Source organism: Kazachstania africana, chromosome 6, assembly GCF_000304475.1.
Source record: "Kazachstania africana CBS 2517 chromosome 6, complete genome".
Classification (NCBI taxonomy): domain Eukaryota; kingdom Fungi; phylum Ascomycota; class Saccharomycetes; order Saccharomycetales; family Saccharomycetaceae; genus Kazachstania; species Kazachstania africana.
Genome location: NC_018945.1, coordinates 576,031 through 592,975, shown reverse-complemented (window position 1 = coordinate 592,975; position 16,945 = coordinate 576,031). Strand labels below are relative to the sequence as shown.

The window sequence follows — 16,945 nt, the reverse complement described above, 5'->3', positions numbered from 1 at the left end:
AAGTATCAATAAAAAAATTAATGAACATAAGAAGGAAGATAGTTTGTGAGTGAATGAGTTAAATATGTCAGGAAATCCGGGAAGTACATTGAGGGCATTGAGTCCGACACCACCTGAAAGAGGCTCATTTCCCTTGGACCATGACCATGAATGTTCGAAGCAGATGCAGGAGTATCTAAATTGTATTAAGCTAACAAGGGGAGAAAATGCGCCTAATTGTAGGTTACTAGCGAAGGAATACCTAAGATGCCGTATGAAGAATCAGCTTATGGGTAAAGATGAATGGAAGAACCTTGGTTTGCCTAACGATGCAGAGAAAACTGAAAAGTGATATGAAAACTACGAAATGACAATCCCGTTGGGTGAATGACGACAACAAATTTGTATCTTACATGTACATAAGAAAGAACGTATAATAAAATATAAATACGTAATTGACTGGGAACTTTTATCGAATGTTGAAACCAATTAGGATATTGTTTTTCCACACAAGAAAAAAGCCTTCTGTCATTGAGAGTTATGATATTGCTCGAGAATAAAACGGGCTCTTAAACTATATTTTCGCTCTGAGTCTAAATGAATTGTTAAGATTTACTCTCCTGCGGTTAACCAGGGTAGACCACATCTTATTTATGTCAAAGCATTTTCTGACTAGGCCCACTTCATATGCCACTGTTTATTCCTCACATAGCTTATCTTCTCGAACACCAAATCCTCTTTGTATACGAAAGGGTACATCTTCACTCTCACCGTCTAATAGCAGCTTTTGATGCACACGATTTGCAATAATTAGGTTTTGATAGTTCACTGCTTGACTGGTAATGAAATATTCCGACTCCTAGAGTAGTTCTCACCTAAGAGAATATTAATTTTATTTATATCAGTGAACTGTTTATTAGAGTAAGCATTTTAAGTCAACAAAATTTTATGATTTTTGAATTCACTACTATAATTTGGTATTAAATAACATACAACATGGAAAAAATCCAAAGTGTTGTAATGATCAAAACACATTGATCGAACAAAATTAAGCTTGGTATGCACTTTATTCTGTTTTACTGATGTAGACTTAACTCATGCAACGAGCTGTGAAAGAGATTTAGAAAAAACGTTTGAACTACAGTTTAGTCTTCTTTTAAGGTAAGAAAATTATAAAACCGTATGGAGGGTTGGCCGAGTGGTCTAAGGCGGCAGACTTAAGATCTGTTGGACGGTGTCCGCGCGAGTTCGAACCTCGCATCCTTCATTATTTTTTGGAAATTTTTTTGCAACACCTACTTAACTCTTCTCCTGAAGTGTTTCAGAAGTCATTAAGTTGACAATATTTATTATGGCTCAATATATTGAGCAATCAAGTAACTGATTTTTCATATATAGAGTTAATTCATGCCTCATCTCATTATTAAATATTTCATCAATTACTCATATCTCACCTAAAAAATAAAGAGAGCGAAGATCTTTACAGCCCAAATTTGGCAAGAGCATCGAACATCTTAGAAATAGATACACAAGATCCCAGTCACTATTAGGTCCAGCCTTATTGATCACTCAACTCACAACTGTTTTGAGAATTATTAACAAAAGGCAATGTCATATACGGAACGAAATAGTTTATCACCAGAAATAACGATAGCAGATTACTTATTCCATAGGTTAAAACAACTCCATGTCGAAACAATATTCGGGTTACCTGGCGAGTTTAATATGCCTTTGCTGGACAGGCTATACAATATTCCAGGCTTAAAATGGGCAGGTAATGCAAATGAATTGAACGCGACCTATGCGGCAGATGGATATGCTCGACTGAAGGGATTGGGCTGCATAATTACAACATTTGGTGTTGGAGAACTTTCGGCAATCAATGGAATTGCTGGCGCATTTGCTGAGCATGTTGGTGTTTTACATGTTGTGGGCATGCCTCCAACGAGTGCTCAGACTAAACAGCTTTTATTACATCACACCTTAGGAAATGGTGACTACAGAGTTTTTCACAGAATGGCAAACGATGTCAGTTTTTACAGTAGAATTATTAATGACACTGACTTATGTTCTAATGAAGTTGATAAATGCATTGAACTCGCATATTTGAAACAGAAACCCGTATATCTTGGTGTTCCTGTAAATCAAGTTAATTTAAAAGTTAACTCTGCTAAGTTGAATAAAGAATTACGATTCAGAGTATTAAAAAACAATCTGGACATGGAGAATGAAGCTATAAACTTGATATTGAAGAAAATTTACACATGTGAATCTCCTGCTATTGTCGTCGACGCTTGTGTAAATAGACAGGATACTGTTAAAGAAACTGAACAGTTTATAAGGCTAACAAATTTCCCAGTTTTCGTGACACCAATGGGGAAAGGTTCCATTGATGAAAATATACCAACATTTGGTGGAGTATTTAGTGGGTCAATATCCTCACCCAACGTGAGAGAGGTTGTGGACTTCGCAGATTTTGTCATTGTGATTGGTTCCTTATTGACCGAATTCAGTACTTCCGCATTCCATTTCTTCTACAAATCTAAAAATTGCGTTTTATTATTTGATGATTGTGTGAGATTCAAGGGTTCTATATATCCAGATTTGTTTTTAAAGCCTCTAATGAAAAATATTCTATCTCGTTTGGATCCAGGAAAGATTAGCTTTAGACCCACCAGCGATTGTAATAATCCCATGATCGTACCAAAATCAAAACCATCCGATGACCAACTACTCCGACAAGAGTGGGTATGGCACGAATTCTCTCATTGGTTTCAAGAAGGTGATATTATAATAACTGAACTGGGTACGTCGTCTTTTGGGATAAATCAGATTAGATTCCCGAGTCATACCAAAGGAATTTCTCAGGCTCTATGGGGTTCCTCAGGATATTCTATGGGCTCTTGTTTAGGTGCTTGTTTTGCGACATTAGAGTCACAGAGTGCATCTACTAGCACAAGACAAAGGGTTATTCTTTTCATTGGTGATGGTGCATTTCAAATAACTATGCAAGAAATATCGACAATGATAAGATGGAATTTGACGCCATATATTTTCCTGTTAAATAACCAGGGTTATTCCATTGACAGATTTTTGCACCATCGAAAAAATACGACACTATATGACGTCCAACAATGGAATTACTTATCATTCTTCAAAGTGTTTGGTGCAACCGACTACGAAACAAGGAAAATAGTGACCTTGGGTGATCTTAGACAAATGCTAGGTAATGAAGATTTTTCTAGAGCTGATAGAATTAGAATGGCAGAGATCATGCTGCCTTCGATGGATGTTCCCAAGGCAATTGTTGACAAATGGCTACAAGAAAAGGAAAAAGATCATATAATCCCAGGAGAACAACTGGACAATACTATTCACGATGATTCACCAGCATCCTTGGAACCAGAAAGGAAAAAGAGTAAGCGCGTAGTATAATTTTATTTTCTATAGAACATCAACCCATATATTCCAATCAATCCAACTAATCAGAGGCTCCTATTATTTTATTTTTGCATCTCATTTTCCGAATGTCAGTTAATTGTCATCATGTTTGCACAACTATAAAGCAAAGAATTTTGGACACATGCACTAGTCCATCATTATCGACTTGGTGCAGATGACCTGACAGATCCCTACCTGCTGTTGACAGCAACCCCAAGAAATAAAGAATAAATGTAACCTCACTACTGACACTATTGAACAATGGACTGATATAAGAGGAAGAATTTATTGAATATACAGCCAAGCCAATTTTCATTACTGTTTAGGTAGGATTTTGACTTGAAAGTGTACCTTCAAATACTAATTTTGGCATCCAAAATATATATAACATAGAACTTTATCATGAAAGAATCATACCAGTTTTCCATACAAAATTCTTCAGATAAAACTTCAACTTATTTCTACTGTTGTGGATGGATAGCAAGTGGCTGTATGCCAGGCAATGTCATTCCGTTGTGACAGTCTCTTATACAGTCAAAGTCCTTATATATGTCGTATCTAATGATCAGTATCATCTCTAGTTCTGAAAATTTTTTTGAGTTTTCCCAAGAAATCCAGAGGCTCCGGTGAGAGATGCCGTCTACTCTGGCATCGGCTAATTATTATTAGAAGTAAATAGCCTGATTGAGATGATCCTGCATTTGGACAGCATTCATTAAAGGATTATTAGTTTACGGAAGAAAAGATCAAAATGTCCACTGAAGCTGCTTTATCTTACGCTGCTTTAATTTTAGCTGACTCTGAGGTTGAAATTACCTCTGAAAAGTTATTAACTTTAACCAATGCGGCTAACATCCCGATTGAAGGTATCTGGGCTGATATCTTTGCTAAAGCTTTAGAAGGTCAAGACTTGAAGGCTTTATTAGTCAACTTCTCCGCCGGTACTGCCGCTCCAGCTGCTGCTGGTGCCGCTGCTGGTGCTTCTGGTGCTGCTGCCGGTGAAGCTGCTGAAGAAAAAGAAGAAGAAGCCAAGGAAGAGTCCGATGAAGACATGGGTTTCGGTTTATTCGATTAAACTTAGTGCCCATCAATTAGTGACCCTAATGATAGCATCTCCTCTCTTTAACTCATATATACGAAATATTTGGTATTCAGCTTCTTCCCAATGCTTTTTACCAAGAGAATGTACTGTTCAATAATAATACTAGCATAAAATATCGAATCACTTTTATATACACAAACTAGGACCTTCAATCATATAGGTTTAGTCAACGGGATGGTAGCTATTACAGCAGGCGTCAAAACTCTGTTATAAAAATCTCACTACTTATTCAATCTCCCTTATTTATAGTGAAGAAAATGTAGAATTATAAGTGATGGCTTCCCATTATAAAATGTACATAAAATATGTTAGAAATGAAATAGAAAAAACTTGAAATATATATTTTGGAAGTTTAAGCTTATTTCTTCTTTTCAGCTTCAGCTTCAGCCTTTTCTCTGGCTCTCTTTTCTCTGATACCCTTGAATCTCTTTTCGGATCTAGCCATTCTTAAGGTTCTGAAAGCAGATTCACCGTTGTCTTCAACAGCTCTGGTTTCAACATCAGTAGATGGTTGAGCAATTGGGAAAGTGGCAGTAGCAGATAAGACTTGTTCAGCTTCGACGGCCTTAGCGTTTCTTGGGAAAACAATGATCTTAGATTGGTATTCCTTTAATCTTTGAACGTTTAATTCAAAGATTTCTTGGTTTCTGTTTTGTCTTCTGTGGTCAACAGCAATACCAATGGTTCTAGCGTAAGCAGCGGTTAAACCGGCGGCCTTAACTTCGGCTAAAGTGAAACCTCTACCAGCTCTAACCTTTCTGTTGTATTTGACAGTTGGAGCTCTGACGACTGGTCTTAATAGATCTAATGGTCTTGGAGCAATCTTGGCAGCCTTAGCAGCTCTGGCACTTCTTCTGGAAACCTTTTTACCAGCTTGGTCGAAGTGAACCTTGACACGTTCTTGCCAGTGCTTTCTGAAGTGGTTCTTCAATAATGGTAAATTCTTGGAGATAGCTATTGAAATAAAATAGATATGTTAGTAAACATGACTTTTTTGAAGCGGGATTAATGATGATAACCAGGGTTTTCCTTTGATACTAAGTGTAAAAAGTTCCATGAAGCATATTAACGACGAAGATATTATGATTAGTTGCATAACACGTAGTTCCTTCCTTGCAACGTATAATGCATCTTCTTTAAATTCAAACGAGTTCTTAATCCTTCATAGTATATCACTCTTTTATCAAACTTCCTCTACTAAAATCGTTTAGTTCTCAATCAATAGGATGACGATTAGCAATACATTAGTTTATCTCAGATCATTGGTTACTTCTCTAACATTAACACTATGTACATACCCATTTTTTAGTTTATTCCAACGTTGTTTCACCAAACTAAACTATACTATAGATCTCAATGATAGTTCTTGATATACATCTTTTCATCGTTGAATTGGTAGTATCGTTACGCAAGACACTACGCGGAGAATGACAATGTCTGGCTAGCAAGACCTTCCCACTACCATCAACGAGCCCAGAGCGACGTTCCAGACAGGGATCCGTTGGTAAGATTCTCCGTCTGGAAACATTCGCTACTACAACCAATGTTCCAGCTCAGCCTAGCTCTGGGCTAGATGGTGTATGTTTCCCTCTACGGAATACACCAGGTCCTGCCAGCTAGAATGAAGAAAGCATAGTGATTCTTTCCCGTGTACGATCCGTTTTGCGTCTGACGAGAAAATTCATCGCACACTCATGTTTTTCAAAAATTGTTTTAAGTTTCGAATATTGGAAAAAAATGTTCGGATGCAGTCAGCGGTGATGTCTGGATGTACGCAGTCATATGAGATCTTCTCGCGCGCGTTTTCTTGTTTGACTGCGCGGTTCAAACACACCCATACATACACCCATTCACAACAGTGAAAATTTAAATGGTTGGGTCGAATTCAACTGAGATTCTAAAAATGTTTTGCAATTTGGAACAAAAATATTGGAAAATTTCCAAATTTTGCAGGACAAAAAAAGAACGCATGAAATTTTTTGGGCACCGCGGAGGACATCGGTGATATTGTACGTACAGCGTTGGGAGCGCAGGTTGTCAGAGATACCACAGAGGGAGAGGGAAACACAGAATGTAGAGACTGGCTCAATGTATGGCAAGGTTCAGTAAAAGAAGTGGTATAGTGTCATAGGATAGGATTGCCTTAAGGAAGCCTTAAAACGTTCTTACATACATTAAGGTATCAAGAGATAAAGCACAAGATGTCTGCCGTCCCAAGTGTACAAGTATGTTCGAGGTATTTTAGATGAAATTGAGCCCATCATGAAAGATAAACCGTTATGACTTATGAGAACTGTCCATGTTTATTAAATGTTTTCCATAAACGAAAGAAGAGATGTATATATCGATTACATGAGTGTTATAGGCAACATAGTGGTTTGATTTAGTATTATTATGAATAATGATTCCACGAATCAGCGAACTTCAAATGCCAGTAAGCCTAGACAGAGGTTTGAGAACCCTCACCATGACCCGATGAATAATATATTATCCAACCTGTTCTGCCTACGTATGTGATGAGAGTGATCTATTAAAAAGGCAATCATGCCAGTATTTTTGATGTGTCTAGGAAATCCTCATTTTGGCTCCACGAATAAACACAATCCATTTATACTAACAATTATTCGGTTTTCTTCCTTTTATGGAAAAACCTTCAAAATTATAGACTTTTGGTAAGAAGAAGTCTGCTACTGCTGTTGCCCATGTCAAGGCCGGTAAAGGTTTAATCAAGGTTAATGGTTCTCCAATCACTTTGGTTGAACCAGAAATCTTAAGATTCAAGGTTTACGAACCATTATTATTAGTTGGTCTAGACAAGTTCGCCAACATTGATATCAGAGTTAGAGTCACTGGTGGTGGTCACGTCTCTCAAGTTTACGCTATTAGACAAGCTATCGCTAAAGGTTTAGTTGCTTACCATCAAAAATACGTCGACGAACAATCTAAGAACGAATTAAAGAAGGCTTTCACTTCTTACGACAGAACCTTATTGATCGCCGATGCTAGAAGACCAGAACCAAAGAAATTCGGTGGTAGAGGTGCCCGTGCTAGATTCCAAAAGTCTTACCGTTAAGAGAAGAGAAATTTGCATCAAAATCAATTTTTTCTTTCTTTTCTTCCCACGTATTTACTTTTAAATAAACTGTATATCTTAATATTACGTTTAGAATATCATTAAACTTCCATATTTTTAGCTTTCTTTACTTATTTCTCCCAAGTTTCACGTAAGATTAAACTGGCAGTTACCATCATATATAAATATTAATACTATTTGAAGTGCATATTAATATTTATACTATTTATTCAGTAAAATTAGTTGTTAATATTAAATATTTTGGTATTTTCCTGGTGATGCCCTGACGCGTCTACTTTTCAATTTTCTGCTGACGCGTCGCATGATGAAGTTTCACGAACTGCGAAACATTTTAACGTAAACAAACAGAAATAGAACCACTGCACAATCGTCATACTTCCTAGCTGAAAGAATAGAACACTTTTTCTAACTAAGACTCTATATTAGAGTTCTACATATACTCTACACACTTTTTTTTTCAGAATCCTTCAACCTTTTTATTTCATCTTTGAAAAGAGTGTTGCTCCCTCAGTGAATTCCAATCCCATTTAAGATTTATATATTCAAAAGATAGAAGGTTGTCCATGGATAATTTAATGAATCCGAGTACTCATGCTACAAGCACTCCTACACTCCCTCAAATCCTGCACATATCCAAAAGTCCAGTCGTTCATGACATAGAACTCTCGAAAGTTCTCGAAAACGCTAAGGACTTAATGCGTAAACTTTTGTCTTCGGAAGGAATGATGAGTCCAGCGGAAGATCATGAATTTATCAACAAGGGCACAAGTAATGTCAATGGAGATGCATATCAACATAACCTACCTCCATCTAATGATAGTAATAATAACTATAGGGGAGGCCTCCTTACCAGCACGAACTTCGTTTCCAATAACAAGATACAAAAAGAAGAAATTGTAACCACAATGGATTCACTGATGCGATCAATAGATTTTCAATTGAAACAAATACAGCAATTGAAATTTAAAAATATGATGCTAAGTACAAATAATATCGACGCACAATCAAGACTAACTGTGGAAGAAAATCTTCAAAAACATGAACATGAAAGGCTAAAAAGTCAATTGCTTTCAGAGAAGCAAACTTTGATGGAGCAATTGAAAGTATCTGATAATAAAGTCAAGAAATACAAAAAAAGAATTGTGGACAAGAATAGAGAAATAAATAGACTATTGAAACTCTTGCGCCAAAATTCAGTAGACGTAAGTCAAATTGAAGGTATCTCTTTCGACTCTAGTACATCTTCAGTAAGGATAAATACTTCTGAGAGTATTTCAAGGAATAAAAAATCAAATATGCTCAGAACTTTAGGGGTTTTGGCTACACAGGTGCTAAATGATAACACAGAAGATACCTCAGCCAATCAAACAATTTTGCAACCAATTGGAAAAGGTGATGATGAAACCGAGGCAGAAATTTCATTTTATACAAATAATACCGAAAATTATCCAAACACTAATAACAATGTTCTAACTTCGTTGCCAAATTTACCAGAAGTAAAAATTAGCTCACCTAATAATGCACCAAATCCTATAGTATTACCAAAAATGAGAAGTTTTAGTACAGTGGACGGGTCAGTAAAAGACAGATAATTTTCATGATAAGCATACAGCATCAGCTAAAGGGTAGTCGTCCTGTATAAAATTTTACAAGTGAATATTATCCTTTTGTGGGAAAACTGTTAACTGCGTCACACTTGAGTGGTATGTGATAAAGATAACTTTCATGAAAATTCCCCGCACAAAATATGTTCCAATATATATAACATTGAATAAAGTAAATCAAATAATATGATATTTATGGCTATACAATACGATTGGCATTTCACCGTCTCCATGTACTAAAGGAGAGGCGATAAAAGTCTAAACAAAACGTTCATTCCTACTGATTTCCCATTTATATACGCCATCTGGCGGCGATTAAATAAAATTAAAAAAAAATTGTAACTACAAAAGGCTCAAATTATACACATTAATTGTTCAAGTAAGTTGATGGATCAATACCTTCTTCTGGGAATTCAGCAATCTTAACATCAAAACGTTCTTGAATCTTACTTAAAACTTCTTCATCTTCCTTGGAAGAGACGAAAGAAATAGCTAAACCCTTGGTACCAAATCTACCAGCTCTACCAACACGATGTAAATATTGATCAGCTTCATTTGATAAATCATAATTGATAGCCAAGTTAATACGTTCAATATCAATACCTCTACCGAAGACATCAGTGGAGACACAAATACGTTTTTCAAAATCTTTAAAGGCTTTATAACGAGCGATACGTTCAGCTTGTTTCATATGACCATGTACGGTAATTGCCGGGAAATTACTAGCATTCAATAATTTTGTTAGTTCATTAGCCCTTGCTGTTGATTTAACAAAAATAATAACTTGATTGAATTCCAAATCATCTAATAATTGTGCTAATTTACGATTCTTTTCACGTTCTTCAAGTTTGATATAATATTGTTGTAAACCGTGTAACGTTAGTTTGGCTTCATCATCAACGAAAATTTCTAGAGGGTTTTGTAGGAAACGTCTACAAATTGGTCTGATTTCCTGAGATAAAGTAGCTGAAAACATCATTACTTGTTTATCTCTTGGGGTAGCTCTGAAAATTTCTTGCACATCCCTTCTCATGTCTAATTCTTCTAGAACTTTATCACATTCATCAATGACAAAATTTTTAACGTGAGATAAATCAATATACTTGTCTCTAACTAAAGCCTTTAAACGACCTGGGGTAGCAACAACAATATGTGGTGCAGTTTCTTTGTTCTTTAAAATTTCAGCATCTTTGGAGGTTGGAGTGCCCCCGTAAAAGACAGCAGTTTTCACATCAGGCATATATTTGGAGAATCTTAAGTATTCGTTACGAATTTGATAAGCCAATTCTCTTGCGTTACAGATTACAACAACAGAAACTTCACCTGGAACTGGATCTAATTGTTGTAAAGTGGAGAGAACGAAGACAGCAGTCTTACCTAAACCGGATTTGGCTTGACATAAGACATCAGTACCATGAATGGATTGAGGAATGGTATGCTGTTGAACTTCAGAAGGATGTTCAAAACCACAATCGATAATGGCTCTCGATAGTTCTGGCTTCAGTAGGAAATCTTTGAAACCAGTGGAATGGATACCAACATAGGAACCCTTCTTATCACCATCAGTAGTAGATTCTCCCTCAACTCCAGTGGTGCCTTCAGCGGCATTACCAGCTTCGGCAGCATTAGAAGCGTCAACCTGAATTTCTTGTTCGTTGTCGGAATATTCTAATAAATCCTCTTCTCCTTCGTGAGACATAATTGACTTTTAGGTATTGATTAACGTGCTATTTAGTACCTGGCAGAACCTCAATCCAGTGAGACGAAGTAAACCTTTTCTTTTCAGTATGTATATATAACTGAAAAATAAATTGGCTGGAAGTTGGAAACCAGCAAACATTGGCCGTCTTTGTTTATTTAATTTCTTCCTCTCGCTTTCTTGCCACCAAGCAAGAAAAATAAGTATCATTATCTACGTTAGCATCCGGGTACCTCAGACTACCAATCAAATGAATCACACTGAGGGCGGTGACGAGATGAGATGAGGAGGTGGCATTTGTTGAAGATTAGTGGTGGTTAATGTTACATACGGTTGGTTATATGCATGCTACTGAGGTACAATGTTCCGTATTCTGTTGAATATATCAGAGAGTGTTTCCTTAGTGGAAGGATCCTGTATTTGCTGACGCAGGACATTTTCTTTCGTGTCTATTAGGTCGATTATATCATTCAATTGTGTCATCATGCTGTGTTCAAACACGTTGCTAGACGTTCCTTGCAAAGGGGTGATCGTTGTAGAGTTACAAAATTGACCACTGTGCAATGTAGGCGGCGTAGCTTTCAGTACATCTTCATTGACATCGTCTTCTTCATTTTGCCCTAAATTGTGGACTAAATACATATCAGACTGTTGTCCTTCGTTGTGTCGTGATGTATTATTGACGGCTAGATCTCCAAGCTTCTTATCCATTAGTTCAATAAAGATTTTGGAAAGAGTCGGCAATTCTATGTCAACTTCATCTAAAGTGAAAAAGAGAGGTACACTGGTAGTCTCTCTTACAATTAAACTTTGCACGTAATCTTGCATTGCTTGGACATACATGGGGTACAGTATGCGTTGAAAAACGCTTTCCTTCCACGGTACTGAAAGAAATTTACTCGTAGTGATCACTTGCTCACAAGTAGATGGTTCCCAATTGAAAGACTCATCAAATCCCTCGAAAATAATGAAGGGCAAGTCCGAATTAGCGTCTGCTAGTTGCACATCGTTGCCAGCACAATTCATGTATACTTTAAGTAAAAGTTTACTTAATTTATTATTCTTACTCTTCATTAGCATACTAGAATTATCTGAAAGGTTGAAACCTGACGAATTTGAATCTAGCAAATTAAGATGCACTTTATTTTGGAAAAAATCTGGGAAAATGATCCCTTCAGGACTTGAATGTAATTTAATCTCATAATCTACCGGAGATATTTCAAAACATGTAAATATACTACTTCTACTTTGATGATCAAAACACGTCCTAGTAATGTAGTAGAAAGGTTTCTTTCGAGGTAACGATTTCACTGTATTTTGCAGTAAATGAACGTAACATTTCCAAAGATATGGGAAATTATTCTTCCCATTTTTCAAGGTAGAAACATTAACATTATATGCACTTGCAGGACTACCATAAAGTACACTTCCCTTGTGACGGTTCATAAAATTCATCAACCACTTCTTACCCAATGAGATTTCATTCACATAAGATTTTATGTAAGATTTGATTTGTGTTCTGTTCATAACATTACCCATCGCATGACATATTCTTCCCACTTTCACTATCAATTCTTTCTCTCTTTGCGGTGTCAATTTCATTTGTTTTTCATATGGTTTATGCCTACTGTCTTCTGAAATGGTCGTTCTGAGAGTTAATTCGTTCTCGTCAGCGCTGTTTTGAGAATCCTCAGACCTTCTCTTCGAAGGCGTTGCTGTGACATTAGTATTGTTATTATTTCTTTGCTTCAACCTATCATAAAGGGTGGATTTGGGTATCTTAAAGTATAATGCCACTTGTCTATACGAATGTTTCTTGATTGTACGATCACTAGTATGGGCATCTTCTTCGGTTTTCATAAAATCTACTGCTTGTCTTATACGTTCCTCTTTATCGACGGCCAGAGGCGCATGGTATGCCTCAGTCCATGCCCTGTGTATTGATCCCAGGGCAGCTAAAGTGGTTGGATTTTGTGTTGTATCGCCCAAGAACGGTGAAATCTCAATGACCCTCTGTGGATGAAAAGTTGTCGTCGCCGTAGTGGAATCCTGTGCACCCTCTGTATTCCCGTCGAAAATATTGGATGTGCTCATATACTGAGGACCAGATTTGCCCCGTGAAGTGTTAAAATTATGTTGGACATGAGAAATTGTGGAATCCAAAGGGAAAGTCAAAAGACGATCCTCAGTCGAATTCATAGTTATTGTATATCCGATTTGTGAATCTTCACTGCAGATCTCTATTTCTACAATACAAAATGTATATCTTCTTAAAAGACTTGACTGAAAAGAATACGATCCCACCGTACAATGATGTATGAAATACCAAATAGATCAAAGAAATTGCAGTTTCCTTAATGTAGTCGTTTTCCGCTATTAATACCGATAGACTCCTATAAATATATCTGCACTTAATCACAGTATGCCCTATATGTAGATTGAAACTCCCCAACACAAAATAGAACAACCCAGTTTATACATTCGTTGTAGTATTGCACTATTGGACCTGAATGTAATTTTTGACGTGCTTAACGGATTTTTTTGTTCTAATGAAATTTTCTACCGGTGTTTCGACGATTTCCCAGAGCGGTGTTCGGATCTTGCGCAATATTAGCCATCTTTCAATGAACGATGAGAGTTGTCATTTGACGCAGTGACGGTAAATATAGAATTTGTTATAAATGATATATGAACAACTGAATTGTAAGAACTATTAGGATATGTTAGACGGATGAGTCTCTGCCCAAGAAAAAAATTTTGATCCAGTCCAGAGTGACAAGAATTCTTGTGCGGATGGATATACACATACTCAGATAAGCGGACCTCCAGAACCAAAAGGCAAATGGACTTCCTTGGAGACTGTATCTTTTGTTACGCAATTGTACATCTACCACGGCTTTGTCCGCACCAATATATGCCAGTGTACCCATGTGACGATAATGGAAGTCTTTAATTTGTGCGTTTAGCCTTGTTATCTTAAAATTCAGTTTCTTTATCACCTTGGGATTTCCTACAGCTTCATTTAATTCCCATTTCAACTGATCGATCTTTGACAGTTCTTTAAACATTCGGGCAAGATATTCCCCCTCCTGATGTGCGACCTGAGCTGTGGGGAAAAGTCCCTTATGAAATGTGCAATCACCAAGAGCAAATATCGAGTCCTCTGCACCTAACAATTGAAGCTTTTCATTGATTAATAAGCCTCTCTTTTCTGTCTGTGCAGCTAAAGAATTCATCAGCTTAACAGATAAATCCATGGGAGCATTCCCAGTGGCCCAAACAAGTAAACCGAATGGTATTTCAACTTTTTCCCCCTTCACATTTGCAGATATTGAATCTTTATTAACTTCTTTGACCATATGATTCAATCTCAAATCAATATTTGCCTTAGTTACTGTCTGTTCTGTGTAATCTACCAATCGTTTATCAAACATATTTAAAATGTTGGGTAAAGCTTCAATCAAAGAAACTTGAGCTTCACTTGATATTTCAGGCACCCATTTCTTCAAGTCTTGGTCAATGTAATCTCGTAATTCTGCGGCAAATTCAACGCCCGTTGGACCACCACCAACAACGACAAAACTTAGAAGCCTCCTTCTTTCTGGATCTCCTCTTTCCAATAGCGAGGCCTTTTCAATATTTTCAACGAATTTACTTCTAATCCTTTCAGCATCACTAATTTCCTTCATAAAAAATGCATTTTCATACACACCTGGAATATTAAAAGTTGTTGATTGAGCACCAATTCCCAGAACAAGATAATCGTAGGAGATATCTCTAATCTCATTCCCGCTCATAACCTTGATTTGAATTTTTCTATCCACTGGATCAATATCTGTCGCTTCAGCTTCCAAATAATTAACGACTCCTTTGGTCCTTCTCATAATTGCTCTAATAGGTTCTACAATAGATTTATTGTTGACTGTTCCAACGGGAATACAGGGCAATAATGGTGTGAATAGGAAATAGTTTCTAGGAGATACAACGGTTACATTATACTCACTTGTATCTAAATTTTTCAGTAGCGAGACAGAACCCCAACCTGTTCCAAGTATGACTAAATTCTTCTTTGGTGATCCATTCAAAAATGTTTCCGTCTGTGGAATCTGTGTCTTGGGGTTCCTCTCCCTGTACAAAGAATACGATACATAACCTGTACCTGCTAGAATTATAAGTAATGAATACCTGACAGTTTTTCTGAAAACCCTTTTGAACAATGGTTCTCTAATTTGGACAATTTTATTGCTAGCTAATGGATCACGTATAATTTTATCTTGTAATAATCTCGTCGTTGTACAGAAAGGTCGCCCAGAAGCCATCGTAAGCCTACTCCTGGATATTCTTGAAAGCAGCATTGTATATGCAGTAAGCTCTTCTGTGTTTAATCTAGCAGCTAAATACGACCAATTTTCAAATACTTAAATGTATATATAAATATATCTTGAAGTATCCGCTAGCTGAACTCCTTAACAACCCTATACCCAAACAAAAATAAGTCGTAGGTAAAACGTATATCCAAGAAGAAGAACTGGCAATAAATCCGATAGTAAGAATAGTCCTGTCAATACTTGGATGATTCAGTTGATCATCATATTCTTGACCCTTTCTCGCCATCTTTTAGCTGTGCGTCGCACGTGGCGGATACCCTTAAGGGCTTAGCGTCACAAGAAGAAACGACGGTGATGTGAATACGACAAATTGACTTTTGATTAGGAAAGGATTGGATGGAGAGAGACCGGTAGTCTAGGCTGACTACATCGCTAGGGTTTAATGTAAATAAGTTATATATTTATATTTATTTAACAGACGTGTTCTGGCGATTTGGAATCGTTGTCAAAAGCTCCTAGCTCTATCTTCAATTTTCTATTGAATTGCTCGAACATGAATCCTAAACAGCTTTCTGTGATCGAAGCATCATACCTTCCTTTGCTGCTTTCATCACGGATGAATGCATGTTCGGCATTCAAGATTTCCAGGAAGGTGAAGCTAACCTTGTGATCTCTCAATGTTTTTCTGATTAAATCTCTTCCCTCTGGAGAAACATGCGTGTCTAAGGTACCAAAAATTAAAACAAGCTCTTGATCAGCAAAAGCTTCTTTGGAAATTCTTTCTAGAGTGTCATCGTTCTTGCCAAGACCCAGACTCTTCAAATGAATATCAGTTGGGAAAAAACATGTAGCGCATTTAACTCTCTTATCTAAAAGTGCTCTGAAAGCTAGATGTCCACCAAGACACATTCCAGTGGCCCCAATATTCTTACCATCAAATTGAGACAATGAGTGAAGTAAATCACAACACAACCTATTATCTTCATCATACGAATCCAAACGTTTTTTGATTTTAAACTCATTACCCATGTCTGTGCCTTCTACATCATAATTTAATGGTTCTGGACCTACAAAATTGTGATATATGGCAGGTGCCACGGTGACGTACCCTTCGGCAGCTATTTTTTGAGCAAACCTTCTAACTGGCCCGGTGACCTGGTAAATCTCACTGTACACAATAACACCGGGGAATTTTGCCCTTGGATAACCTCTAACTTTGGGAGTAAAAACGTAGATACGTAGTGTGGTCTCCGCAGAGGTCTTCACGTCGTGGAAACTTTCAGTGATTAACATCGTTGCTTAAATTGACGACTCATTTACTAGCAAGATTTTATCAAGAAATGCAAACCCCAAGGTTCAGCCTACTACTATATATACAATTTCTTCCGCTATCCCTTACATTGAAACATCAGGACTGGAATTCCTCTTCACTGCGCCAATCCTTTAAATTCTCTGCCATACAGTTCGATCAACATGAATTTCCACTGAAAAATTATTTTGACCTTTGAAAAAAAATTGGGAGTGTCGAGGGTAAATACGTCTATTTATACGTATACAATACCATAAGAATACATTTTGCAAATGACACAGCCTATTTCCACTCAATGCCTTAGGCGTGACTCTTCAAGGACGAAGATGTAATAGGAAGACTAAGGACAGTGATGGGTACTGCTCCTACCATAAAGACCAGAAGATCGG

The 16,945-nt window shown here is 37.0% G+C and overlaps 10 protein-coding genes and 1 non-coding gene across 11 annotated transcripts; 6 read left to right on the top strand and 5 right to left on the bottom strand.

Moving 5' to 3' along the window:
* Positions 1 to 64: 64 nt before the first annotated feature.
* Positions 65 to 331, top strand: COX19 (Cox19p; the record flags this gene model as incomplete). Its single annotated transcript, XM_003957982.1, has 1 exon — positions 65 to 331. The coding sequence occupies one exon, from the start codon at positions 65 to 67 to the stop codon at positions 329 to 331; it is 267 nt and encodes an 88-aa protein (XP_003958031.1).
* Positions 332 to 1,163: 832 nt separating this feature from the next.
* On the top strand, positions 1,164 to 1,246 carry KAFR0Ftrna16L. The gene has a single exon. It is a non-coding gene; the product is annotated as a tRNA-Leu (tRNA).
* A 341-nt stretch (positions 1,247 to 1,587) lies between these two features.
* Positions 1,588 to 3,414, top strand: THI3 (branched-chain-2-oxoacid decarboxylase THI3; the record flags this gene model as incomplete). Its single annotated transcript, XM_003957981.1, has 1 exon — positions 1,588 to 3,414. The coding sequence occupies one exon, from the start codon at positions 1,588 to 1,590 to the stop codon at positions 3,412 to 3,414; it is 1,827 nt and encodes a 608-aa protein (XP_003958030.1).
* Positions 3,415 to 4,171: 757 nt separating this feature from the next.
* On the top strand, positions 4,172 to 4,495 carry KAFR0F02980 (ribosomal protein P1; the record flags this gene model as incomplete). The annotated part of the gene is made up of 1 exon (XM_003957980.1): positions 4,172 to 4,495. One exon carries the CDS (start codon positions 4,172 to 4,174, stop codon positions 4,493 to 4,495), a length of 324 nt encoding a protein of 107 aa, XP_003958029.1.
* A 385-nt stretch (positions 4,496 to 4,880) lies between these two features.
* RPL13A (60S ribosomal protein eL13) lies at positions 4,881 to 5,824 on the bottom strand (the record flags this gene model as incomplete). Its single annotated transcript, XM_003957979.1, has 2 exons — positions 4,881 to 5,476; positions 5,821 to 5,824. The coding sequence occupies 2 exons, from the start codon at positions 5,822 to 5,824 to the stop codon at positions 4,881 to 4,883; spliced, it is 600 nt and encodes a 199-aa protein (XP_003958028.1).
* Positions 5,825 to 6,723: 899 nt separating this feature from the next.
* RPS16B (40S ribosomal protein uS9) lies at positions 6,724 to 7,595 on the top strand (the record flags this gene model as incomplete). The annotated part of the gene is made up of 2 exons (XM_003957978.1): positions 6,724 to 6,747; positions 7,188 to 7,595. The coding sequence occupies 2 exons, from the start codon at positions 6,724 to 6,726 to the stop codon at positions 7,593 to 7,595; spliced, it is 432 nt and encodes a 143-aa protein (XP_003958027.1).
* A 584-nt stretch (positions 7,596 to 8,179) lies between these two features.
* Positions 8,180 to 9,208, top strand: FDO1 (Fdo1p; the record flags this gene model as incomplete). The annotated part of the gene is made up of 1 exon (XM_003957977.1): positions 8,180 to 9,208. The coding sequence occupies one exon, from the start codon at positions 8,180 to 8,182 to the stop codon at positions 9,206 to 9,208; it is 1,029 nt and encodes a 342-aa protein (XP_003958026.1).
* Positions 9,209 to 9,587: 379 nt separating this feature from the next.
* On the bottom strand, positions 9,588 to 10,919 carry SUB2 (ATP-dependent RNA helicase SUB2; the record flags this gene model as incomplete). Its single annotated transcript, XM_003957976.1, has 1 exon — positions 9,588 to 10,919. The coding sequence occupies one exon, from the start codon at positions 10,917 to 10,919 to the stop codon at positions 9,588 to 9,590; it is 1,332 nt and encodes a 443-aa protein (XP_003958025.1).
* Positions 10,920 to 11,267: 348 nt separating this feature from the next.
* KAFR0F02930 (uncharacterized protein) lies at positions 11,268 to 13,013 on the bottom strand (the record flags this gene model as incomplete). Its single annotated transcript, XM_003957975.1, has 1 exon — positions 11,268 to 13,013. The coding sequence occupies one exon, from the start codon at positions 13,011 to 13,013 to the stop codon at positions 11,268 to 11,270; it is 1,746 nt and encodes a 581-aa protein (XP_003958024.1).
* Positions 13,014 to 13,642: 629 nt separating this feature from the next.
* NDE2 (NADH-ubiquinone reductase (H(+)-translocating) NDE2) lies at positions 13,643 to 15,274 on the bottom strand (the record flags this gene model as incomplete). Its single annotated transcript, XM_003957974.1, has 1 exon — positions 13,643 to 15,274. One exon carries the CDS (start codon positions 15,272 to 15,274, stop codon positions 13,643 to 13,645), a length of 1,632 nt encoding a protein of 543 aa, XP_003958023.1.
* A 444-nt stretch (positions 15,275 to 15,718) lies between these two features.
* KAFR0F02910 (carboxymethylenebutenolidase) lies at positions 15,719 to 16,540 on the bottom strand (the record flags this gene model as incomplete). Its single annotated transcript, XM_003957973.1, has 1 exon — positions 15,719 to 16,540. The coding sequence occupies one exon, from the start codon at positions 16,538 to 16,540 to the stop codon at positions 15,719 to 15,721; it is 822 nt and encodes a 273-aa protein (XP_003958022.1).
* Positions 16,541 to 16,945: the final 405 nt, after the last annotated feature.